The sequence below is a fragment of the Platichthys flesus genome, chromosome 15 (assembly GCF_949316205.1).
Source record: "Platichthys flesus chromosome 15, fPlaFle2.1, whole genome shotgun sequence".
Lineage (NCBI taxonomy): Eukaryota > Metazoa > Chordata > Actinopteri > Pleuronectiformes > Pleuronectidae > Platichthys > Platichthys flesus.
Genome location: NC_084959.1, coordinates 2,472,120 through 2,497,707, shown reverse-complemented (window position 1 = coordinate 2,497,707; position 25,588 = coordinate 2,472,120). Strand labels below are relative to the sequence as shown.

The following is a 25,588-nucleotide window of genomic DNA, read 5'->3' as shown; positions in this document are numbered from 1 at the left end:
TTTTTCAATTTCATTTTCACCGATTTCCCAGGAGACACACGGGTTCTGCTTGTTCTTAATTAATAGTTTGGATTTTAGGTCTTAAAAAGATTTGAGGCAATCAATCTCCAAATGCAGCTTCAGAACCTGATGAGCCCCGTCTCAGCATCAAGAAACACGACTCCACCAAATGAAAGTGCAAGGCAACACATTTTATTTCAAAGGCCTAATTGGCGTTAAGGTACAGCATATTAAATATGGTTAGTCCAGAGTAACATCTCATTCTTTCCTTTACATGATACATTCAGGCCGACTTCAAACTGGATATCTTACACGTGGTTAATGCGCCGCTAACATAAAAAAAAGCCGTTTACGTAAGGTCTTGTTTTTACTGCAGGTTCCGACCTGTCGGGGGGGAAACTTCAGAGTTTTGTCTCTGTTCGTTGCTGATGGCTTACAGTCCCCCCCCCCCCCCCCCAACACCTAATTAAGACACTTGATTGCTGCTGTTTAATTGGACTCCAGTGGTCACCTGTAGTCGCGGAGTGGTGAGTAGCATCTGCGTTAGTGTTGTGATAGTTCCTCAACAGAATCATGTATTTTACATCCCTGCACATAATGTTATATTTCAATAAATATAATAAATAAAAAGTACAAATATCTGAATATTGTGGAAACCAGATGGATAGTAGACATTTTTCTTTTTTGTCAGTAATACGTTTAGCGATCCAGAAACACGACTCAGTGGATGGACACGTCATAAATGCAGGTCACGTGACTTTAAGTACAAAAACAAAACCATTGTGACCAGTCGATCGGCTTCAGGAGGAGAACTGGTGTGAAGGCAGGAGGCAGAACGAGCCCAGCTCTCGGGTCCAGGTACATTCCTCGGGACGTCCCAACTTCCGTCTGGAGATTGTGTCGCTGTCGCACTCTGACAAAGTGTTAGTGTGTGTCTGTGTGTGGAAGAGTCACGAGTGTCCCTCCGCGGGTTGTGTGTTTTATTCCCTTTGCTTCGTCTGTCAGTAATTCACTTTTCCGGGAACCTGCACATTCACGCCGCTGTAGTCCACCATGTACATGGGCCACTGCTGCGGGCGCACACACACAGACACACACACACAGACACACAACGAGGGAGAGAAGTCAGTCACGGTGGAGGAGATGTTTTCATTACTAGAAAATGGTTCCTGACAAATTGCCTCCAAACCAGATGCAATAAGAGGTTTTAGTGGTTTCAGTAGAAAACACAGTCTCCCTCCATCACATCCGATTCCTCTCAAGTTAAACTCTGCAACACAATGAGCCGTCGCTTCCTCTTTTTATTAATATTGAAAAAAGTCCTTTTCCAACACGTACCATCACTGGAATCTGATTGGTTGACATCCCGAGGTCGGACGAGGCAGGAACTCGATTACTCTCCTGAACTCTCTTACGCTTCCTGCGATTGGTGGAGACGTCGGTTCCTCCTGAGCACACAAAGGAAGAAGAGGGTTCACTCTCGGCTGAGGGGTTTGTTACAGTGTGGAGCTTAAAAACAACGCAGGGAAATTACCCAGAACCCACCTGTGTTACACGGCTGGCTACAGATCTCTGCGAAAGGCCTGCGTGGGAGAGAGAGAGAGAGAGAGAGAGAGACAGAGAGGAAACTGCTGAGTCATTTCAGGTGAGGCAGAAACTTCAGAGATAAACACAAACACAGAAATCTGCATTAAAGTGAAGAAAGAAAAACGTTTTCCCACGACGCCCACATTTATTCTTTGGCTGAATGTAAATCTGAAGCATGAATAAAACGTAATGAGCTTAACCAGCGAGAGACAAAGCCCCAGCAAGCCGTGAACACACACACACACACACAGTCACTCACACACACACTCACTGGAGCTGGCTTTTAATGGTGAACGTTATCTTCTCTGCAGTCTGGAGGATTTTCTCCAGACACACGATGTCGTAGGTGTTGGGGTTCCTGAAGGGGACGTCCTCCGGGAGGCCGCTGACCTCCACGGCCTCCGGGCTCCCGCGGATCAGCTTGTACGGGACCAGGACAGAGCGGTCCAGGCCCAGAGCGTCACCTGAACACACAGGGGGGGGGGGGGGGTGAGCTTTCTGATCCAGACGTCCACCAAACCAACATCGTTCAGTCGTCTATTCACCGTATTTCTTGTTGAACAGCTCCTTGACCTGCTCCCGGAGGACGACCTTCTCCCCCATGCGGCTCACGTCATCGTCATCTGGGAGGTGGAGAGTCACAATTCATAAGAACAATAACAACAACAACAACAACAACAACAGGAGGAGAAACCCTGAGGCTGTAGCTCACCGCTGATCGAGGCGTAGGCCTTCTTCAGTAACGTGACTCGTCGAGGTGCTGAGGAAACATCACATGACCTTAATGTTAGTTCTCTGGCGTTATGGTGGATTCATAATCAGATTTATAGGAAATGTAATTTTGTAGCTGTACCTGGTTTTGGAATGAGTCCTTGAAAAGGTCTGAAAAGAGAAAGAGTTCAAAAGAGGAAACAGAAATCAAACATTCCAGTTATGATGTTTTATAAAAAACATAGTTTGCTTCAGCAGTGAATATTCAAGCCGGTGAGTTATGATGAAGAATGTTTTAGTTTTTCTAAAAGAATCTACTCAATTAACTTTGATGAGCAAAGAAATGTAATTAAATTTTTCCTTAGATTTCTAAACTCAACCAAAGAATTTTAATATTTTAACATTTTCTGTATTTGGATGTTGATCAGATGCTAAAAAAGCTCAGAACTAATATTTACCTTGTGTTGTTTATTCAGGCTGCAGATACTTGTTATCATACAAAAATAATGTGAAACAAAATATACTAAAGACTTTCAGTTTACACTTTCTCCAAAATGTGTATTTGTGACTTTTATCCTCTCTCAGAATTAGTGTTTGTGCAGTTTCCTCTATTTCCTGACTTTTTATTGAAAAGATCAATTAATTGAAAAGTGCATCAACTTAATAATCCGTGATAAAAGGAATCAGAAGTTCCTCCTGAACATTCGTGTGGGTCGATGCGGTGCAGCAGGTTGATGGTTATTAATGTTGATGTAGAGTCGTGAGTCTCCCACCTGGTGATGGTGAAGTTGATCTTGTCAGCCACGGCCAGGATCCTCTCCAGGTTCTGCGAGCCGAAGGTGCAGGGCTTCCTGAAGGGGATGCCGGGGGGGAGGCCCTCGATGATGACCGAGTCCGGGTTGTTCTTGATCCTCTTGTAAGGCACTTGCACCGGGTACTTGATGCCCAGCGCCTCCCCGTACTTCCGGTTGAACAGATCCTGGACCTGCTCTCGCAGCGTGTTGGCCAGGTCGATCCTGGAGAGCTTGGACTCCAGGCACTCTGGAGACAGAGGACAACTTTCTAAATGTCCACTGGCGCAGCGTCCTCCTGTAGAACGTGCTGCAGTTACTGAGTTTGCAAAGTGATAAACGGCAGCTCTCTCGGCTCATTAAAGTTTGAACAGGCCTCTTCCTCGTGTGATGAAGACGAGGGGACTTACCTGAGAAGCCGGATCTCTTGGACGCAGCGGCGGCCTCGTCTGCAGCTGCGTCCTTCGTGTCCAGATCTTTGAAAAACAAAAGCACTTAAGGTTAAAGTTTGGTTTTTATCTCCTCTTTAAGATGAACAGATCTAAACAGATGTTTGTTCCAGCGACTGAGCTCTGTGGCAGAGAGAAGCTGGAGAATCAGAAGCTGCAGGAAAATCCCTGCAGAGCTTTGTCTTCTTCTAGAGAAGAGATGTTAGTGATGATTTGACTTCACACTGCACACAGCTCTACTACTACACTACTTTATTCCTTATACTATCTTCAGAACTTTAACTGCCACAGTGAAATTACTACAAGGCTGAAAATATATATATATATATATAAAGCTGTTTTCTTGTATTTGTTGAACTGACTCCTGAGCCCGGACCTACCGGAGTCACACACGGGGATTGAAGGCATTTCTTGTTTCACTTGCTCCGTTAACAGCTCAGGCCTGAAGACACACAAACACATTATTAAGTGTTGATAATGGAAGTGAAGCTAAATCCACATGAATCAACACTGAACTCTGACTCTCACCTCTTGATGACAAACTGGATCTGGCTGCTCGCCGACAGGATCTTGCGCAGCTTGGCGGCTCCGAAGCAGTTGGGCCTCCGGATGGAGATCCCCTCCGGCAGCCCGGTGACGTACAGGTCGTCCGGATACATCTGGAACCGGGAGTAGGGAACCTTGACTGGTTCAGGAAGGCCCAGAGCTTCAGCTGAGGGAGAGGAGAGAAGATGAAGATATTTAACTTGACTTCCTGCTAAAAGCTAGACCGTCTAAATGTTGGTGAATGATGTGTAGTGGTTTGTCCCTAAACTTTACTACTTTCCTGTGTTTGTAGAGTTTGACCTTGGTTTGATGTAAGATGGAGACCTTTGACCTTTGACTACTTCAATCTAATTCCTTAATCTGTGAGTCTAAAGCTGCTTTTCTATTGGTCGAGACCTCACTAACATCCACTACTATCAAACAGCTCTGCCGTAGATGCAGGTTTTTATGGGCTGTGATCCAGAGTGATGGAAACGTGCCGTGGAGCATGATGCACCAGGGAGAAAAACATAAAACACAAACTCCTCCACTGGCAATGTCTTAGAAATGTTGGTGTAAAAAGGTAAAAGTGAACTTTGGCCCAAAATTTGAAAGGATTCTCTCTGGAGGCGTGCTTAAGATGACGTGTTCACATTGACCTTTGACCCTCAAAACTATTCATCAGTTTATAATTGAGTCAAAGAAATCCGCTCCTGAGATTTCTTGTTCACGAGAGTTGGATGGAAACCTGGAAACATAAATTCCTGCAGCCGGCACGGAGCCACAGAATCACCAACTGGTCTGTGACCTGATGTGGTTTCACACTCGTGCACCAGCATCAATGTTCAACTGGTGATTCACGCTGAGGCTAAAAACTCCTCTGATGTGAAATTGAGTTTAAACGTCCTCCGCCCCTCGACAGACTAATTCCAACATGTTAAATAATTTAAAAGGCTTAAATGTTGGGATATTAATATTCAAACAGGCTTTAAAAGCTCGACCTTTTTAATCTGTGTGCGTCGGTGAAGTGTGTGAACATGTGGAGATCAAACTCTTACTGAAACATGACTGGGCCTGACGCCATCTCCCCCCCCCCCGATGGTAAAGCTCCAGCACCGGTCGCTTACCGTACTTCAGGCCGAAGAGGCTCTCCACTTGTCTCCGGAGCTGGAGAATCATTTCACCGATGTCCTCCACCAGACTCCCAGCTGAGATCACAGGGAAAACGGACACAACATTTACACCGTGAGCATCAGAGGAGAATCATTACAGGAGGGCAGCTCAGTCAGCGGGGGTGTCCTCACCCGGGGGGACATTCCCACTGTCCCCTCAGCAGCTCTATTTTGATAAATGCTCCCTGTCCTACGTTGACCTGGTGAAGACAAACCGGCCGAGCTGTGTATTTATCACCGGGGATCGTAACGAATGGCGGCGCGGGGGGAAGAACGGCACAAGTTCACCACCGGGCCGGGGACACAGCTGGAAGTGATTATCGAGGTGGACGTGATTTAAAACCAGGAATCAACTTTACTGCACCTGAAGTCAAAGAAAACACTTTGACCATAAAACAGAGAATTATCATAACTGCATGATGATGTCACAGTGAACGCTCTGGAGCCTCTGCAGCTAAATATGAGAAGTTCAGAGAAACAGTTTTTATATGATGGGACGTCTAAGGGCTGCTGTCGAGGAGCCAGGGCCACAGCTGGAGGAGAGCGCTGAGCAGCTGTCGGGTTTTATTCCAGTCTGGAACCAAAAAAGGTTTTCAGTCTGGAACCTCTGGAACTTTCCTCGTGTTTCACAAATGATGAAACACAGCAGGAGTCAGACTCGTTCACAACAAAGGGAAAATGTCTGGAACATTCAGGCGAAGGTCGGAGGTCGCGAGAGGCCGGACGTGACGTTGAAATTCTGCTTTTGTTTATCGCACATCGACACCGGCGTCGGCCCTGATCACTGAAAGCTCTCAAACCACCAAAATACATTTTCCAGCTGTTTTCTCACACGGACTCACTCAGACATTTTCCAGACTAGTTCCAGATGTGATTGATTTGAGTTACGTGCATGTCTGAAAGCAGCTAACGTTATACCCAATAATAAAACACTGTATTTAGCAAGAAAATAAAACACTTAATTCCTCGGTGGTCTGATGAAATGTGTATTTCTTCCACTCTACCTTCAGAGGATCTTCTGACGCTCTGGGAGGCCGCGCCCGGCGAAAGAGCTTCAGCTGCAAGAAGCAAGAAAAACATGAGCAGCTGCTTTTTAAAACATTTCTACGACGGATAATTCAAATATGCAATGTCGTTAATGATTTGATGCTTTAATATTAAACTGAGCTGAAGGAAAAAACCTTTTATTTAAATATCCTTCATTGTGAAGTGTGTGGAAAGTGAGGTTTGGTTCCACTTTTATTAAAACAGCTGGAACAACAACATTTATTCTGAAATACAATTTGTCCGGTTGTTGAAACAGGAAAAGAACAAAGCTGCAGTAAAACCATCATCTTTCAGTTTAATTGAATAATGAACGTCATGTATAATTATTATTTTACAAAAGGTGTTTAAAAATAGTTTATTTTAAGTCTTAATTATACAAAAATGTAATATGGTTATTTGCACTAAACTTAATTTGGTAAAACCCAAGATCAACTGTAATATTCTGCAAAGATCTAACATAATAGTTTATATATATATATATTATTATAAATCCAGTACAGTTACAACTCAGGCTTCACACACTTTGACACTTTATTAACTAAACCTCACTTCTGCTGAGTCGCCTTGTTTCACTGGAGCAGAGTTTTAATTAAAAAGTGTCAGAACCTGCGAAAGCCAATAAAACAACCAAGTGACGTTCGCTGCTCTTACCTCCAGTGTCTTTCCTTTAGGGGTCATTGTGAAAGATAAGAAAACTTGAAACACGGAACAATCAAACCAAATAAAACAAAACAAAACGCCTCTTGAAAGAACTGTTCGCTACGACCACGATCACTTTGAGTAGACCGCTCCCGCTCTGCAGCTTCGGTGTGACACCACCATCAGGTGTTAAAGATAAATGCACATCTTTTCTGCTTTGTTTATCTTGTTCTTATTCTTCTTTGTATCCAGCTCGGAACGAGGTAGTTCCCTTTAATCTCAATTTGTCAAACGAGCGGTTGGAAGAGAGCGGCGTCTACTCAAAGGTTCCTGGTCACCTGGCTCTAAAGGGGGAGGGGCTTCGGTCTACAGGGGGGTCAGTGTTAGGTGAAGCCGGGGACTGTTCGACAGGAATCTTTGTTTTTCTAACACACTAACTTCTCAGGGACAGAACTAGAGGAGGATATCACTCAGACTCTGGAGACGAGCACAGTGCATCAGTTTGGATAAAAGTCTGTGATGAGACGTTAGCAGAGAAACTCAGTTCATGATGATGAAGAGAGAGAGTTGACTGTCGACAGCTGATGCACGGTGCCCTTCACAGATGAGAGAGTTCATAAGGGAGGAGGGAGGAGCTACAGTGGGTCAGAGTTGGGTAAGAGGGATTTTGGAGGACTGGGGTTGTGTCTATAAGGGGCCGGGGTGGGGGTGGGGGGGGAGTTTGGTCGGTGGGGAAGTGGGAACGTGGAAGATAAAGTATCTGAGAAAAGTGGTTTCATACGTGCTGCAGCTTATTTAGCGGCCTGCAGGGGGCCAGAGTGTGGTGAGGGGTCAGTGCTGGACGCCGGGGCGGCACAGTGAGCTGGCATTCCGGGGGTTGGGGGGGGGGGCTGCAGTGAGAAGGATGTAGATGAAATGGAGGTGGGGGTCGACGTGGCTGGCGTTACCTGTGTGATTTTCCGGCGGGTGATGGGAAGCCGTGGGAGCAGGGGGGGCCGGCTGAGAGGAGGGGGAGGCTGTGGCTGGACGCGCTGCCGCCGACACAGGCTCGGCCACAGGCTCGCTGGGCTCCTCCCCACTCGTACCAGCATCTGGAGGAACAATGGGTTGTTGGTTTTTAATTAATTCCCCTTGGAGAATGAATATAAATGAATATAACGATGAAATAATCTGCAGAACTGCTCAGAACCCCTGTTGTAGGGGTGTAACTCCTCCCAGTCTCCACAAGGGACAACAACGAGTCCATTCCAGATATGTACATCAGAATGAAAACAGTGTTTACAACCAGTGTATTTGACTTTGTCTGATAGATCAAATAAAATGTCATTTAATTTGTTTCTCCCAAAATCAATATTCACCTCAACAATCTGTAATTAACAACTAGGGCAAGAAAAAACTGATAATAACATTTTTAACATCTAAAACCTGAAAAGAGGAGGAGGACTGAATCGTTTCCTCACCTCAGTAAAAACAAGTTCACGTCCACTTCACTAAACGTTGTTTATTTGCATCAAAATGCAATAAAACAGTAAAAACAGTTTTAAACCCATCCTGACTAACTCCCTACAATATATATCTGTGCATCAGGTATTGCCGCTGTCAGAAAATGTCAGTGTTCAGATTTTAGAGAGGCGACAGTGAAGCTGGAGAAGAGGCAGCAGCAGATGCTAGCTGAGTAAAACCACATCGAGAAGCTGCTGCTGACATGTGAAGACAGACGGTAGCTTGTATGTTCTGACTCTGTTTCACAAACACGGGATAGATCAGCGATAATCTATGAAATCCACCTCTGCTTTGGCTTGAAGAAGTGAAGTGTCTCTGAGGGAAGGGCTGCTGAGTGTGCGCTGACTTACCTGGCACTGTAACTTGAATGATTTCCCCATCTGGAGGCTCCGTTTTAATCCTTTTCAAAGGAATGCAATCTCCCGAAGGGCCTGTGGAGAGACAACAGTTCATTCTGCCTGAGCTCCCATCAGTCTGCGGCTTTGTGTTTTACGGCTGCGTTAAACAGATTTAAGTCGGCGACAGACTTGAGTTTGAACTGAATGGACTGAGAACACACACTTTTTAAAAGATTTCCAAAGAGTGTTAACACGGCATTAAAAACGTTAATTTGTTGAATATAGCGTGACTCCAGACGGAGAGGAGTTGGTGTAGAGCACGTACCTGCTTCACCGTCCGCCAGGGGACTCACACACGCACTCGTCGATCTGAGGAGGGGAATGAAACACATGCTGGTGATGGACATTGAAGAAATGTTTGTTATCTGGCAGGACATGGGTCAGCTCAGAGACAGGGAACTGGTTATGGCAGCTGTTGTTTAGGAGGTGGAGCGGCTCGTCCACTAACTAGAAGGTTGTTGGTTTTATTTCCAAACAACGTCTGTGATGCCAGCGTGTGAGTGAGATCAAATGAACAGCGAGCGAGTGGACGTGTCCATGGCGTTTTTAACACAAACCCACAAACACAGACTTGTAAAAAAGAGGTTTGAGAGCCGGCCCTGTCTCCTGCTGTTCCACCGAGACGTCAGCCCTCCCCCTGAATGTTCCGGGGATTTATCCTGTTGTTAAGAACGGGTCCGACGGAAATTACCTCCGGGTAAATTCTTCACAAGTGAATCAAATGTCCAGACACAATTTTAAGGAAATGTTAAGTCTGAAAACCGTAATAAATCTGCCAAAGTGCTTGATACAGGCGCTCTGTGTGAATATGAGTATGAATATAGGAATATAAACTATAATATAAAGTGCTGGGAGTAACTTACTTTAATCAGACGAGTGAATGATGAGTCAGTGGATGTACTATAAAGCTACAGGCCTATTACATATGGATATTAGGGAGAAAATGCACTAAAATGAGGCCAAATTAAATGATATGATATTTAAATTACTCTTATAAAAGCCTGTGTCACTGCTGCAATGCATATTTAAAGTTATGCAGAGCAGCATATTTAAACTGTTGAACTCGGTCCACACTACGAGTGATGTAGGTTATAAATACGATATCACTTGGCTGCTTGCCGACGTCTCATATTCTCAGTTTCATGCACAGTGTGGTGGACTCCTGTGTCTGACCTGCTGCTGAGGGGGTTGATGAGCAGCTCTGCTCCGGAGGGGGGGATGCTCAGATTGTCGGGGAAGCCGTCTTCAGGTGCCGAGCCCAGGTCGTGCTTCCCCTCCTCTCTCGCCATCTTTCCAGCAGCTTGAACAAACAAGACGGGGGAGAAGAAGATGAGCAAACGCTGCCTCCCATTGGATTAGAAACATCGGGGGAGTTTAAATAAAGACTCGACGGGCCAGTTTCCCTGTTTGACAGCTACTGTAATTAAATCTAAAGCTACTGAGAAATATGGTTCAACTAGAAGCCCGGGGTGAGGGCTGCATTCCACACAAGAGCACACATGGAAACCAAACCTCCCTTTGAAAACAAAGATCACTTTCATTTTCATAGAATTCAGATTTTACCTAGGGAGCTCTGTTAGTGATCTTTGAGGGTTTAAAGTAATTTGTATAAACAGGCTTTCAGCAAGTTATATTTAATACTTTTTAAGACCATGACAAATTAAATTTAAGACGTATGACTAGAACAACAGACATGAATGAATATTGAAGTCACAGAATTACTTAAGGCCCCGATTTTAAATTCATGCATTTCTGAATCACAGCTCAGAGCCGTGAGAAAATGGCTTTAAAACAAAAAAAGTAAATGAATCAGTCTCTTACCAGTGAAAATCCTTTCATCAAACATTCTGCAATATAAAGAAAAAGTGGGTCATTAGTCACCGAGTTCAAAAAGCGATCAAGCTCCAGGGGCGGAAAAAAAAACAACCCATGATGCAAAGCTCCACACGAGGAGGAACATGTCGTTAGCAGCTCGTTACACACATTACGTGCTCTTTAAACAATCAGCTAATTGTGTCGCTCCTTTGTTATCACCGAATCCCTCTTAAAATAACCGTGTGGAAGAGATTCGCTCCTGGACAGATTCTCCAGACTTCTGGCACGTTGTCCCGCTGCTAACGTGATTCGTCTTCAGGAACGTCTTTACTTAAGTCCTGGTTATTTACATCTATTTGTAAAAAGCACTTTTTTTATGGCAGCGTAAACTCTGAATCTTCCAGCTGCAATAATTTATTTAATATCTCAATAAAGCAAGATGACCTAGTTTATGATTTTTCGGGGTCTAACGTTCCAAATACACAAACAACAGCTGCTTTTATTGTTTCTATCATCACTGGTGAGGCAAAACCATCGAGTGTAAATAAAGATGGACATCACATCACACTGATGTTCAAGTGTTCACGTTTCTGATAAGTTTGGGTTTAATAACTTATTTGATGATATATAAACAAGGTGAAACATCATGACTGACAGCTGAAACTGACTGGTGATTGGTTTAGGATGTGTATCAGCAGGACTTTGCTACTGTGGCTCCGCCCCTGATTGCTGCTGCACAGACTCCAAATGAGCAAGATGGCGGATTTCATATCAGGCGCATTGTGGCGTCCCCTCTGGATAGTGGAGGGGGGGGGGGGAAGTGGAGAATGTAAAGCAACAGAAACGTGCTGTGTGGATGCACGGCACTAACATGAGCATTGTTATGAATATCCAATCCGAGGCGGAGACCATTAGAACTAACGATCAGTGTGTTTAAAAACCCGATGGAGAGAACATCAGGGCCTGCATCTGGAGCATCCCTCAATGACAATGGGAGTGTGATGTAATTCTGAATTAATCACATTTTCAATCTTTCCTAATTGTTTCAGCACTAATGAGCCGCCTGCAGGATTCGTTAAAAAGATGTGTTATCTCAAACAAGGCATGGTGGCTCGTTTAAATTAGCTTAAACAAATGTAGGGGGGGGGGGGGGGGGGGGGCGGCGGCTGTTAGAGCGGCGCACCGGCAGGGGAGTCGTTTGGGACTCGGTGGAGACGGTTTAGCGGTCGGCAGGATGTCAGCGTGCGGGAGGAAGCAGACGTTTTAGAGACAGATGGTATCGGCCCGCTCCGCTTCTTATTAAACCCCCCCCCCCCCACCCGCAAATAAAAGTGGCTGCTGCAGTTTCGCGGAGGGGCGCCGGATCACGACCTGCACTCGGGGACTGAATTAAACTTGATTAGACTTTCATGAACGTGTGCATCGACGTGTTCCCCTGGAAATATAAATTACAAACGCCGAGATGCTACGAATGCATCCCGGAGAGTTGCGTCTGCCTGGAAGGGGAAATCATGCTCCTGCAACGATTTGAAAAAAGTATATTCCTGTCTCTGTAATTGAGCTCTTAAATCATCCTCACCGCTTGACAATGAAGCGGATTCCGTGGCGCTCGTCCAGGATGCGTTTGAGCTTGGGGACTCCGTAGGTGCAGGGTCTCTTGAAGGGGATCTGGTCGGGGATGCCGATGATTTCCACGGCACCTGGGTCGCAGGCTATTTTGCGGTAGGGGACAGGCACCATGTGATCCAGACCCAGGGCCTCAGCTGCGCGGGGGGGGGGGGGGGGGAACAGGAAGCAAACAGGTATTACAGACACACAGTGAGATGCTGTTGGTAGAATCAGTTAATTAAAGTATAAATACACAGCAGTATCTTTGGAATACTTTCAAATCAGCAGGAAAACAATGCAAATATTTCAAAACATTAAAGGAAACATATTCCGCTTTGACATCACCCGTTGGTTTGTGAGCTGCGGATTTGAATCCTCAAGTTTGACATTTTGTTCAACGCCATCTTAGTTGTATGAAATCAGAAGTAACCACATTTGCAGAACGGGGGTGGAGCCTGAATTGAGGATGCTGCACCCCCACAAATGAGGAAAGTGATGTGTTCTTGAATATTGGAGCATGTGAACCTTTTAAATTAAGTAAATTATGATTATCAACCTAAATATGAGCATAATATGTCTCCTTTAACTCTTCTTTCTTCTTCCTCAGACATTCATCTTTTAGAATGAACAGTACACTGTGGTTACAGATGTGCGTCTCGTGTGTATCACTGAGGAGAAGATCATCAAACTGAAGCAGTGACCCGAATCCATCAACATTCATAGACACGCACAGAATCGAGGAGTCACAGATAACGTCCCAAATTTCCCCCCTAAAAGCAGAATGCACAGATCTGCTTCTCTCACCGTATCGACTGTTGAACAGAATCTGAACGCATTCTCTCAGCGTGTTGATGTCTTCAGTTTCCCGAATGAACGAGTCCCATTTTTCTGCAGGAGAGGGACGAGTGAAACAAAACATCTTTTATGTAAAAAAAAGGAGCATTAACATTCAAATGAGCTTTACTCCAGTGCGGCGCTGAAAAGATCTGGAAATTAATCGTCTCCATCTTCTCAATGTCAACTCGGGAGTGAGTGCAATCTTCTTAAAGGATTACTGTTGACATCTTAGTAGCTTAGCCCTTAATGGTGAAGGGTTAGTAACGTTCAGCCGGGGTTCAGTAAACAATGCTCGGCTACTGTGCGAGTGTACAAATCCAAGCAGAACGAGGACGAACACAGGAAGAAGATATTAAACAAAACCCTCAGATTCCTTTGTACGTGGAGTTTAACTTTTAAAGTGCTTTGAAATTGAAATGACGGACACAGGAAGTTATTAGTTTGCATAGTAGTCTTAAAACAAATCTCTGTAGCTATGTGTGTGTCTGGTGTTCACACTACTGGTTGCAGCTACTCGCTAATACTGTATTTGCTCTAACTTCAATCTTTCAGGTCATAGGTTCAGACTCACCTGATTTCTCATGCACGATAGAGAAGAGCAGCCTCTTGGAGATGTGGACACCAGGAGGACTCTGGCCTTGATCACCAGGTAGTCGAGTTGTCTCATCTGAATGTTGAAAGCAAATGTCTGTTGAGTTATTCATATATTCACTTCAATCTCATTTCACAGAGAAATCTTCACTTTTGGCAAATCCTCTCATTCAGTAAATTGTTTCTCCAGCTTTTAGAATTACTTCACTAATGTAGTTAATTAACTGGAAAAGATGGAAAACTACCACAGTATAGAACTGGGTGTGTTTAGGCTTCTAATCGAGAATTTCAATCACAGGTAAGTGGATGGATCAGAGTGTTGGTGGTTGGTGGTTGAATGATTCCTTCAGGGACACGAGTATAAGAGGGAAATGTGCAATGAAAGAGCCGCTCTGAATGAGAGAATATGTACTAAAACAATCTGACGTCAACCCAACGACTGAACATGTCCCACTGGAGGCTCGGGATGAGACGGACTCTTTAAACACAGACTGTTGTTCTTACTGTTAAGAGTTTAACAGATAAAATCTCATTTTATATGAGAAAAAGCTCAAAGTCAAGATCTGTCTGTTTCAAACGGTTTCAAGTGTTCACTGGGAGCATCATTGGTGTGTATGGGAAATGCCCAGGGAGCCTCATGACCACGTTCCACTGTTGGAACCGTCCCCTCCGATCCGCACACGCCCCCCTCACCGTTGTTAGTGCCGTCCTTGGAACATGTCTTGTCCGTCCCCGCTGTCCAGTTGGCCAGTCGGTCCTTGCCCAGGTTGAGGAGGGACAAGGGTTTGAAGTCCAGCTTGCTGTCCGGGTGGGGTTTGGAGGACATGGGCATGCCGTACAGGAAGTCCGACAGGACAGAGTTGCTGGAAGTGGCGGGACTTGGTGACGGGGCTACCGGGGCGGGGGTCTTCCCTGCGCCGTGGCTGCTTGGCGTCATGGTGGCGGCGGTGGAAGTGTTGTGATTGACATCAGTGCTGGACTTGGCTTCTCGAGACAAATCTTCTGCCGGCCTGAGCACGAGAAGAAGAAATCAGGATCAAGACAAAAATAGATTCTGCCTCAAGCTTCCACTCGATCCTAATCTGAATGTTTGATGCGTCTGAAAGGTTAAAGACATCACAGCTTGACATCAAGCTTCTTGTTTGCCAACTGCAGTCACCTGCCAAGCTTCTCCTGGCTTACGCTGCATCTGCTGCGGCAGAAGAAACTCTAACTGTAATTTAAGATGGACGACATGTCTCCACTTCTTTTAAATCTGGGTGGACTCCTGATCCATTACCAGTTGATGAGTCAGTCCATTTCTCCTGCAGCTGAGTCATGTTTGAAGTCACAAACGTGCCGGAAACCAACGTGTCAGAAGAGGGAAGCACAACAAGCTCCCCATGGAGACAAGAGATAATACTGCTGTGGTTACTTTTAACCTCGATCCCTGTCAAACTTGCATCCTGCACGACACCGAGAAAGAATTTCAGCTGCACTTTGCCTCCAAGATGCAATAACACAAAATATTTGTGGCTATTTTCACTGAAATGCAAAGAGGTTCAATCATAACGTCACGCTGGAAAAGGTGCAGCGTCTCAACTGCTACAATAAAGAAGAAGAAGACGTTTCCATCAGCGCCGATCAGAGCCGATAAAAAACAGTCTTCACTGCAGAGTCATTTGACCAGGGAGGTAATGCTGATTGTATTAATTCATATTGCCATCAAAAGCGAAATGTTACTGGGTGTTAGTGGGTTTTGAGACCAGTGGAAAACAGGCTTCATGTTTTGGTTCTAAACACAAGTTCCCAACATCCTCTTTAGCTTGCTCTCATTGCCCATGCGCTGTTCCTCAACATGAGTTTCCCTGATTTCGATGTTTCATATTTACTATTTAAACTCAACGTTTCCTATTATTACATACAATTAACATCCTTTTTGTTACTTGTGTGGCCGCTGTTGACTAAAAACACACAGAACTGATCCTTGTCCGCCATCTGTCATTAATCCTGTTAAACATTGCCTCTGTTGTTATGAAGGAAAGATGTTCTGAAGAGACGGACATGAAACCTGAGAGAGTGTTTTATTTACAGCTGAATTAAAAACCCTGTTTAACCCGGACTAAACCACTTCAGTCTGTCCTCTTCCATTAAACCACAGAGGACGAGGAGGCAGCGATGTGCTTCCAGCCAAACACGAGTACGAGTCTCTGGAAAACATTAGAGGCTAAACCCAAAATGCCAAACATCTTTGTTTTATTCGTTCTTGTGCAGCGGTCAGATGTGAAACATCTGCTTTCATAATCCGATACAAGTGTTCAGACAGAAGCCAGTTCTCCAGACACAGCAGGACATTGTTCAGAGCTCAGGAACCGACAGCAGACGTTCGGCTTCACGGACTCACCGTTTTACCGTGAACTGGATCCGATGGCTCTGCTCCAGAATCTTCATCAGTGTCTTGATGTCGTACTCCGACGGCTTCTTCAGAGTGACTCCTTCAGGCAGACCGTGGGCCACCACAGAGCCGGGGTCCTTCTGGATCCACTCATAAGGCACTGGGACCAGGCTGCTCTTTCCCACAGCTTCACCTGCACATTGCACGAGGCAGAATTATTCCCTGCCTCAGGTATGTTATGAGTAAGAGAGAAATCAGAGTGTTTGTTTCTTCCTTACTGTAAAGCACAGTGAAGACTTCCTCCACCATCTTCCTCAGAACAAAGATGTTGGACTGGGCGTCTGATGGAGCTCTCGGTTTCCCGTGTTCACCGTCTTTACTCAGTTTGCTGAGCTCGGCGTCCTGGTCTTTGGTTTGGGCATTCGCTGTGGTCAAACTCTGCAGACATGGCGCCCCTGGACACAACAAGACAAAAGTCACGTTTAAGTTTTCAGACATTGGGAAATTGTGTTTTTCAAGGATTTTGTTCCACACGTGACGAAAGCAGCAGGAGGTTGTTTGTGTCAGACACGTTCACAACAACAGAGACATGTTTGAAACATCCACCACGGGGGAGCAGCAGGAGGCCGGACATGACATTTCAAAACCGCTGTGGAAATCACAGTCGCTGCTACTTCTTTGAGAATTTCGGCTTAACGGCAAAAACTCTCAAATCTCATCGTCTTTCCAAGTTGACATCTTCGTCCTTCCCCGGTTTACATGTGTGGCTCATCTTCTTCATCCTGAGACATTTGTATTATTCCAGTTAGTGGAAAAGTTCCAGAAAACACCCGCAACTGACTTGTGTATTTGCAATGCACAGAGCAGCCTGCGCCTTTACTTTGAAGGTTCCACAGAAACAAGATGATTGAGAGACTTATTCTTTAAAGTAATCAATGTGTCACCGTTTGAAAAATAGCCCCATATAAAATTAATGACTTGTTTGTCTTTAATCTGTCTTTAATAAAATGAATGACTTGTTTGGAAGGTGTCTGGATATATGTGGGAGCGTCTCCAACAATCGGTGATTAAGTAGGAGACATAAAGACACTTGGTTCAAACCGTCCTCGTTTGTTACGCTTGAAGGACGCAGGAAAACAAAAGGTTTCATTTCCATTCTTCACAAAAACAAAAAGCAAGGTGGAGTTGCTGTTGTCTGTGAACTAATTTCTCCTTTCATACGCGGGATGATAACATTAAACTGTGTAATGGGAGGTCAGAGCCTTTTTAAACTGGTGGTGGTGGTGGAGGCAGCAGGGGAACTATGTTGAGTTCGAGGATGTGTTACCCGAAATCTCAAGGTCGACGTTCATCACCACTATATTTTGATTTTGGTAAAAATTGGGAAATTGTTATTGTTATGACATGGAGAGCTCCTTAAATTCTGTACTTCTATTTATGGATGACCTTCACATGCAGTGCGAAGTGTGGTAACGATGGGTGGTGGCGCCGCGGGGGGGTTTCCCTCACCTGCCTGTGGGAGATTGTTGTTTGCATGATCCTGTTCAAATCGATCTAAAATAAAAACCATGATAGTTACAACATGTTTTTAGTTTTGCTACAGAAAGCTGTGGCGTTTAAAATAACTAATGGGTGGTTAAGAAATGTTTTTATTGTGTTTCTATTTTCAGAAATATTTTAGGTCAATCTGTTTTATGTGTTTAATTCGCTAAATTTGATGAACAAACATTTCAGAATTGTGTATTTATTTAATTTATAAAAACAATTTCAGCACTTTTATCATTTAATATGGTTTATTGACGAGCTGAGGTTTAGAGATTTTAAAGACTTTAGAGAATAACAAGACTGTAGAACCTGCCACATTAAATTAAACTTGTCTCCTCCAAACAGAGTCTCTTGCTGGAGACTTAATAATTGATCTGGCCATAATTTTGCAAACTCAACACATGAAATAAGATGATACAGGACGATTTGTTGATATATGGTTTTATCTGATAAGGAGCAGAATGTGTGAAACTGCCATGGTTTATGGATTCAATCGTGTTATCTCGAAGTAATCGGATTTCAAGCACAACTGCGAGCTGCTGTTATTGAAGCCCTTTGGTTGAATGTGATCACTGACTGCTAAATCCTGCAGGGACACGCCTGACACGAGTGCATTTCATGTAAGTGTCTGGCATCTGTCGCTGTTGTGAGACGGATCAATGCTCTGTCAGGAATGAATGGTGGAAATCACCGTTCGGAGCAGAACTTACGGCAGAACTTGTAGAAGTCTGTTTGGATTTCCCTCCTGGAGTTGAGGAACACTCGGCCCTTTTCCGTGCCCACGGCAATCACGCTGTCCTCGTGCACGGTGACACACGCCACCTCGGCGTTGAGCTTTGACATCGCCATGCACTGGAAAAACAAGAACACAGGCTTAATCTACTCAGATATAATTAAAGAAAAAAACTCTGAGGAAGACGAGTGCAACTCGAGAGTTCATTAAGTAAATTGATTACGAGAAGATCTGCTTTCTGACTCTCCTGGCAGAGATGCTTCATTCTGCTCTCAGTTATGATCCCACAGTTCCACATATCATCAACTTCTGGTGTTCAAGTGCATAGTGACATAAACAAGAAAATATTCAGATTCTGAAAAGCAATGCAGCTGATTATCAAGATGTTTTATGGTTTGATTTCCACTCATTTGCTGGGAGCAGTTCATCAAGGTGACAGCACAGAGGAGGAGAGGCAGAGTGAGCGGACGCTGTGTGAGGCGGACGTACCACTGAGTCCAGGGCTGACACCAGGCTGGTGAGGATCTCCTGTCGGGCCGACACCGGCGGCTCGCCCCGGGCGCTCGCCCTGATGCTGTCGCATGCCAGCTTCCTCATCTGAGCCATGCCTCTGCAGGGGACAGATGAACACCGTTAAGGCAGATGACCACGGTGCGGTGCAGACAAAACCCCACGTGTGTTAGATTCATGCATTCGGGTACACACGCACATTCAAGGCAGCGACTTCTGACATCATTTGTTTAGACTTTAGGAAAATGGAATCTTTGCATTCTGTGCATCCATCTGATACCAGAGGCTCCTCCCTCACTTTGCATGCTCATTTCATTCAGTCTTCAATTCATTCTAATGAGATTATGCCCTCAAAGTTGTTTTACTAATTAGCTTGATACACAAAGTCGAGCTGAGGATCAGTTGTTTGCAGGTACGTTGGGGGAATATGATTTTTAACCTGATGATGGCTGTAGAAAGAAATAAGGGGATCACCATAAGTTATTGAAATTCATCCTGAGGGGGATCATGAATGTTTTAAACCAAATTTCATGAAATTCCATCCAAACTTTGTAGAGAACTTTTAACACAAAACCAGACGTCAGCTTCAGGTGTCACATGACTAAACAATGTTTGTGTTCTTCTTACTGATACGTTTTATTTAGTTATTTGACCTGGTGAAACGTCTTGATTGACAACTGACCTCGACAACGTGGCTTCACAACTACACAAACTCCCAGTGACTCACCAAAACTGGTATCATTCATCCTCCTGGGGGGGACCTTGCATATCATATTCACAGCTCTCCCATCCAATGAAAGCAGAGCAGCAGCAGGCACCAGCCAACAACCTCCCTTTGGCCACACCACCAGCATGACCAACAGCCGGATCTATCAGAAACTTAGCGACTTCTGGTTTGCCTCAAGTTGTCAACTGGGGCTAATCAGAGCGCTCACATGATATCACATGAAACCCATTTATACTTCAGCCTCTTCAGGACACGTGGAGCAGCTGGAAGAACAGACACGGTCATAAGACACGTGCTTAACTTTCCACCACCGCTGCTGCAAGTACAGAGCCGGGACGAAGATCTAGAGAATGTAAATAAACAGGCCAACAGGCAGGAATTGCTAATGGGAATTAAAAAAAAAAAAAAAAAATGCTCGTCTAAAGCCAGGCACTATGTTCTCATGGCAACTGAAACCCCCGTCTCCTTGGAAACTAATCTCGGGGCATTTGAACAATGCAGCTCCGGCCTCTAATCTCTCCAGACACTGGGAACCATTATACTGGCCTCTGGCAAAACCCCGGCCACTGACTCAATAGAGAGAGGACAGAGAGAGACAGACAGAGAGAGAGAGAGGGTGGGTGTGGTGGGGTTCAGCTGCACCAGTCTGAACGTGCCAAGTCTATTGGCCGTCTAGATCTGCTTCCCCTGAGGCCACAGCAAACATCAGCCGCCCCCCCCCCCCCCCTTCTCCCAACCCCTTCTAAATTATTACGGCCTCAAAATAGATGGCCTGTTTCCCTCACATATTTTAAAGAGGAAAGGGAAGTAGCGAGGAGGAGGAGAGCGGTTGGGATAAGCGCAGGCTCAAGGATAACGCCGTGTCAACTGCTTTGTGAGAGGAAGCTCCGGAGTATAATGTCAAAGCCGCTGTGGTTGTGAATATATAACCGTTTCTCTGTGGAGCAAGATTAATATTAATAGACGACACAAAAGAGGCAGTTATTTGCACATTTTTCCTGAAGTTGTCCGTAGAGGGGCTGCGTGTGAAAACGCACAAGTTTGAGTCAGTTGCTCTGGACTTTCCCTGAAGCCCCAAAGTAAAGACACACACTTAGAGAGACAAGATCAAGAGCTGTTAAGGATAAGGGCCGATACTGCTGTCAATGAGCTGTAAACACAAACACTGGGCCTTCCACAGCAGATTTTAAATGTCATGTCCTGCTTCCTGTGAGATTTAACCAGACGCCAACCCCTCGTCTGAACGTTCTCCACATTTTCCTGTTGTTGTGAACACGTCTGACCTGGACACTCTGCTGCTGCCTCTTCACGTGTGGAAGGAAAACTCAGAGAAATGTCCAGACTTAATTTTTGAGGCCTGATAACAACTTCATTCTCTGATGCCAAAAAAAGGTTGGGCAGCAAACCTTGTTATCAGGTGTCGTAAAACATCTTTAACATCTCGGACTTTGTCCTTTCAACTCTGGCTTCAGGAAAGAGCTGCTCAAAAATAACACAATCACAAACGTCATAAAATGTATTAAATTTTGCTCAGAAAAAGACAAAGGTCGATATCTACAGGAGTCACTCAAGGTGACCAGGGACGTTTTAATGTTGACATAAAAGACAGGAACTCTCAATACTGGACGTGTTTTTTTTAAAAAGGTCAAACTGTGATCAAATGGGTTTCTCCACATCAGCAATAAATGTTTTTGTTTCAAGCTTTTAAACCAGATATATTAATTTGATTATAAATAAGTCATAAATCTCTGACTTGTCATATTCCAAGCTGCTGGGTCGTCCGTCAGGGTGCCACGTGGGACACCTGTCACTCACAAAATCTGTTTCTAGGTGGAGACACATTTCTGTCTCGGCTGCAGACAGGCTGCGTCTCTCAGGTGAGTAAATCGGTGTGTAGATGTTATAAAGTTGTAACGCACACAAAGTCATCATTACAAATATATATGGGCTCCAAAGGTTGTGGCCAATCAGACGTCTGCACAGGGTGAAGTTGAGTGAAACTAAAAGCAGGTGAGGTCGTGATCTTCAGGTAACGTAATTGGTTTCGCTCTGTTTGACTTTAACCACGTGATATAAATTATCGTTTCATCTCTCAGGAGGAATGTTTGTTTTTGCAGATTCCTGTTTGGTGGACGCAGAGACCGTGTGGGTGAAGCGTTACACATTCCTGTCAATGATTTCCACACTGCACCACACAGGTAGTCGCAACAAGCCAAGGAACGTCACGGCTATTTTTAAAGAAAGCTGAAACATTCCCTGCAGCTTGTTGGGCCTCGAGAACACACGTCTTTCTTTTCGACTGCTCTGACATGTTGCTGGAGACAGCGCGCTACATTTTCCATTTGGATTCAGCCAGGAAAAGCCACGGGAAACATGTTTATATGTCCATATTGTTTATGAGGCTGTTAGTGCCTGGGTTATTTTTTCTAAGTGCCACACAACTGGCTTTAATGGGCACTGGGCCGTTGGGGCTCTGATGATGTAGGTGCAGCTTGTCCTGCCATGACCAGAGCAACAAATCTACTAGATGGACCAGGGAGACGTCACTGGAAGTGCTGTTCCTCCAGGCCCATTAGGTTTAACTGTGGTAGATAAGGGAGCATACCTGCCTGAGTACACAGAGCCCAGAGACAAACGTTTTGTGATAAACTCTTACTAAACCGTGGTTTTCCTTCTTCCTCCTGGAACAAACCCAATGTGCATCAGTCTGGTAAATAAACACAGGAGAGTGGTTTCAGTGGTTTGAAAGCAACACACCTGTAACCACTCACAGAAGGTCATGTGTGGTGCCCTTAGCTTCACAGCAAACAACTTCATCATCTTTTTAGTTTACATCATGAGCAGTATTCTCATATTAACATCACATATGTCAGTGATAAAATCAAATCTAGTAATAAATCTGTACATGTATGAACTAATCTGTGTTTTTGGTTTTCTCCCTGTGTGTACTGGTCTGTGTTTGATTTGCACTGTACTCGTAAGAACAGTTTTTCAAAACTGGCCTCATAAAATCCATTAAGGTCACTAGACATGTTTACATGGACACCAATATTACAATATTAACCTGAAGACAACAAATATCTGAATAAGACACTGACATGAATAAAGTCATACTTTGAATAAGCAAAGACACATTATGGTGACTGTGGGTGATCGGGGACATTGGGTAGTAATCTAGTCAACAGGACTTTTCATGTATAGCTTGGATATCATGGGAGTGATGTAATCGAAGGGGGCGGGGTAAGTGTCAATCAGAAGCCCCCCCCCCTTTGGAATGTCATGACAAGGTCAATGTCACACGATTCTGTTAAGAATATAAATCTGTGATAAACAATGCTCCTAAATGTTGTCAGATTATGTTTGAGAAGTTCTCTATAAATAAAGTTGTAATAACATTTGTAATTGTTACTTTATGACCTTTTTTGTGAAGCACTTTGAAACTCAAGAGTTTAAAAAGTGCTGTATAAAGTTATTCTAAATTAAATAAAGTTATTATAACATTTGTGATTCCTTCATGTTTCTCTGTGCTCTTGCTTTCACGACCTGTCCTGTTTCACTTTGCCCTCGTGCAGTAGATCTTTTAAAGAGTCTCTCCGTAAATTAAGTTATCATCCCAATAGATCTGCCCCTTCGGAGGGAATCGAACCCATGTGGACTTTCTTGGTCTTGTGGATTCAATCTGCTCAGGAAGTTTGATTCCACTCAGCTGGTTTGTGTTTTTTTTTAAAAACTCGTCCTGTTCTCCAGCACAGCTGAGAGCACACACACGCACTCACACACATAGACACACACACAAACTTTATCTCTCCCATCAAGGCTCCTTTACAAGAAACGCTGCCCCTGTGCTAGTCTGATAACACACGTAGCATTAGCACGGTGCTTTCCAGCTAATTGTTTACAACCCGTTATAACACTGGTGTTGTGTTGATCAGCTCCGCCACGCTGCTCGGGTTGTGTTGTCACATATCCTCGTTGTTTCGTGCACTTTCAACGTGTGTCGCTTATCCCGGTCGCTGGCACAGAGCTAGCTGGCTATTGTTGTCCTAGCCCTTAACCCCGTCGCGATGTATGGGGGAATAAATTAGCCATCAAGCGGACGCTGTGTCCAGATAATAACCACCGGGCTAACAGCGCTCTCCCCCCGGCCACACTCCGGAGTCCGTCCCGGTGGATGAGCACCGCGAGCTAACAGTCCCCATCCCCGGTGTTATTCACGTTAAATTAGGCTAATAACCCGCTGGCTAATTAGCTGTCACATTACGCTAGCTAACTAGCCTCGTTAGCTGCGCTGCGAGAGCTAGCTTAGCATTAGCACTTTTTTCCCTTTCATCTCCTCCCCCGGTGCAGAAACCAGGTTATAATCTGTAATTCGCGAACCGAGCCGACGGCGAGACGCGACCCACGCGGGAAATAAACACACACACACGCACACAGACACACAACACGCCCGACATGGAAACACGCGAAGGAAATCTCACCTCAATTAGCGATTAAATAGCCTTGTTGCCGTCGCCAATCCCGGAATAGGTTTATTCCCCCTGTTTTAATCCATCACCCGCGATTCCCACGACGTGTCCGCTAAAACCTCGTAATCCTCCACATCTGGACGGCGGGCTGGGACCGCGTGTGCGCGTGCGAGCTGTGTTTTTACCCCCAGTTTGTGTGTCTTTTGCCCCTTTAACGGCGCTCGGTCCCTGTCCCCCTCTCTTTGTTCTGTAATCCAGTAAAATTGAAACTCATTCGCCTCCTGCTAATCCCAGCCCAACTCAACGACAGACTCGATTGGCTGCGATGCGCTCGCGGGATTAACCTCTGGATAAGAGGAGCTCAGGGGGGGGGGACGTGCAAGATGAGAAACTATAGATTATGGATTTGTTTATTTAGTTTGATAATGTTGGTAAATCACCGGGAGACACTTTGCTGCAACTTCCACACCCACACTTTGTTTCTATGATAAATCCCTCAGCTCTGCATGAAAAGACCCAAACACATTGTTATTATTATCATGTGGAATGAATCTGTTTTATTATTTTAAGGATTAAAAAACTCCATTAAGATGTTATAATGTGATTAACTTGTATATATGTCTACATCATGTGATCTAGATTGAAATACCCCACGTGTCGTAACTCAATTGTTGCTTATTATCGCAGTAATTACACAAGCACTGTGTGTAATAATACTTTTTTACATGTCCCACGTTGTAAACATAGTAATAGTACATGAACACCCGATGTCCACTTGGCTGCAACTTCCTCACTCACAGTTTTACTTTAATAATGAATACCTCAGTTTTACATGACGGTTGTTTGATGTTATACAACTACTAATAATAATAATAATTAGAATAATAATTTATACAAGAGCATTTATGAAATAAAGCATTAAAACAAACCAAAGTTAAAAGACATTTTATGCAAATGTATTTTTAAGAGCGGACACTGACTCAGCTTTTCTGATTGTTTATGATTAAACATACATATACAATATGATATGATGCGATTAAGATTGAAATCATGTATAAATTTGACTTTAGCTTATTCCAAGTATATGACCTCCTTCATTCATTTTCATGTAAGTGTTTTATTCAGACTCTTAATCTGGTCAATATAGGGTATTGCTGTTCATGTTAACATAGTAATAATCCATGTCACTAAAAGATTTGATCTCTGTACAGGATCAACAAAGGAACATCTGGAAGTAGAAAAAAAACCTAATTATTCTTATTTTTATATTTAGTTTCTTGGCTGCAACCTCCTCTCTCACAGTTTTTCTTTAATCCCTCACATGTTGCATGAAGGTGGTTTTTCATGTGTTTGCTGCACCGTCTCCAGATTATTTATATTTTTAGGATTACGATCCTTCCAGAGCAGATATGTGGCAGCTCCACGGATCTTCTGGCCTCGACCGTTACGCCGTGACTCTTGTGATTGCCCAAAATAGACCATGTCAAGTTTGATGTAGGGCAAAGTTCAGGTCCGGGGGGGGGGAATGAGGGAACACATCGTTTTCTTTTAGCAACAAAA

At 44.4% G+C, this 25,588-nt stretch overlaps 1 protein-coding gene across 2 annotated transcripts; it reads right to left on the bottom strand.

Annotated features, from left to right (window-relative positions):
- Positions 1–170: 170 nt before the first annotated feature.
- Positions 171–24,314, bottom strand: gtf2ird1 (GTF2I repeat domain containing 1). Of its 2 annotated transcripts, none has more exons than XM_062405944.1 (27): positions 24,041–24,314; positions 18,815–18,935; positions 18,303–18,444; positions 16,326–16,502; positions 16,057–16,240; positions 14,367–14,683; positions 13,654–13,749; positions 13,050–13,133; positions 12,217–12,400; positions 10,644–10,669; positions 9,996–10,122; positions 9,088–9,131; positions 8,775–8,855; positions 7,869–8,012; positions 6,240–6,293; positions 5,191–5,271; positions 4,067–4,250; positions 3,919–3,980; positions 3,500–3,565; positions 3,072–3,387; positions 2,441–2,469; positions 2,300–2,347; positions 2,133–2,210; positions 1,859–2,051; positions 1,546–1,583; positions 1,339–1,448; positions 171–1,070 (listed from the first exon to the last, which is right to left on the bottom strand). In XM_062405944.1, the coding sequence occupies exons 2-27, from the start codon at positions 18,929–18,931 to the stop codon at positions 1,002–1,004; spliced, it is 3,051 nt and encodes a 1,016-aa protein (XP_062261928.1). In that variant the 5' UTR covers positions 18,932–18,935; positions 24,041–24,314; the 3' UTR covers positions 171–1,001. The 2 variants fall into 2 exon arrangements, with proteins under 2 accessions (XP_062261928.1, XP_062261929.1); XM_062405945.1 differs by having other exon boundaries at positions 3,072–3,339.
- Positions 24,315–25,588: the final 1,274 nt, after the last annotated feature.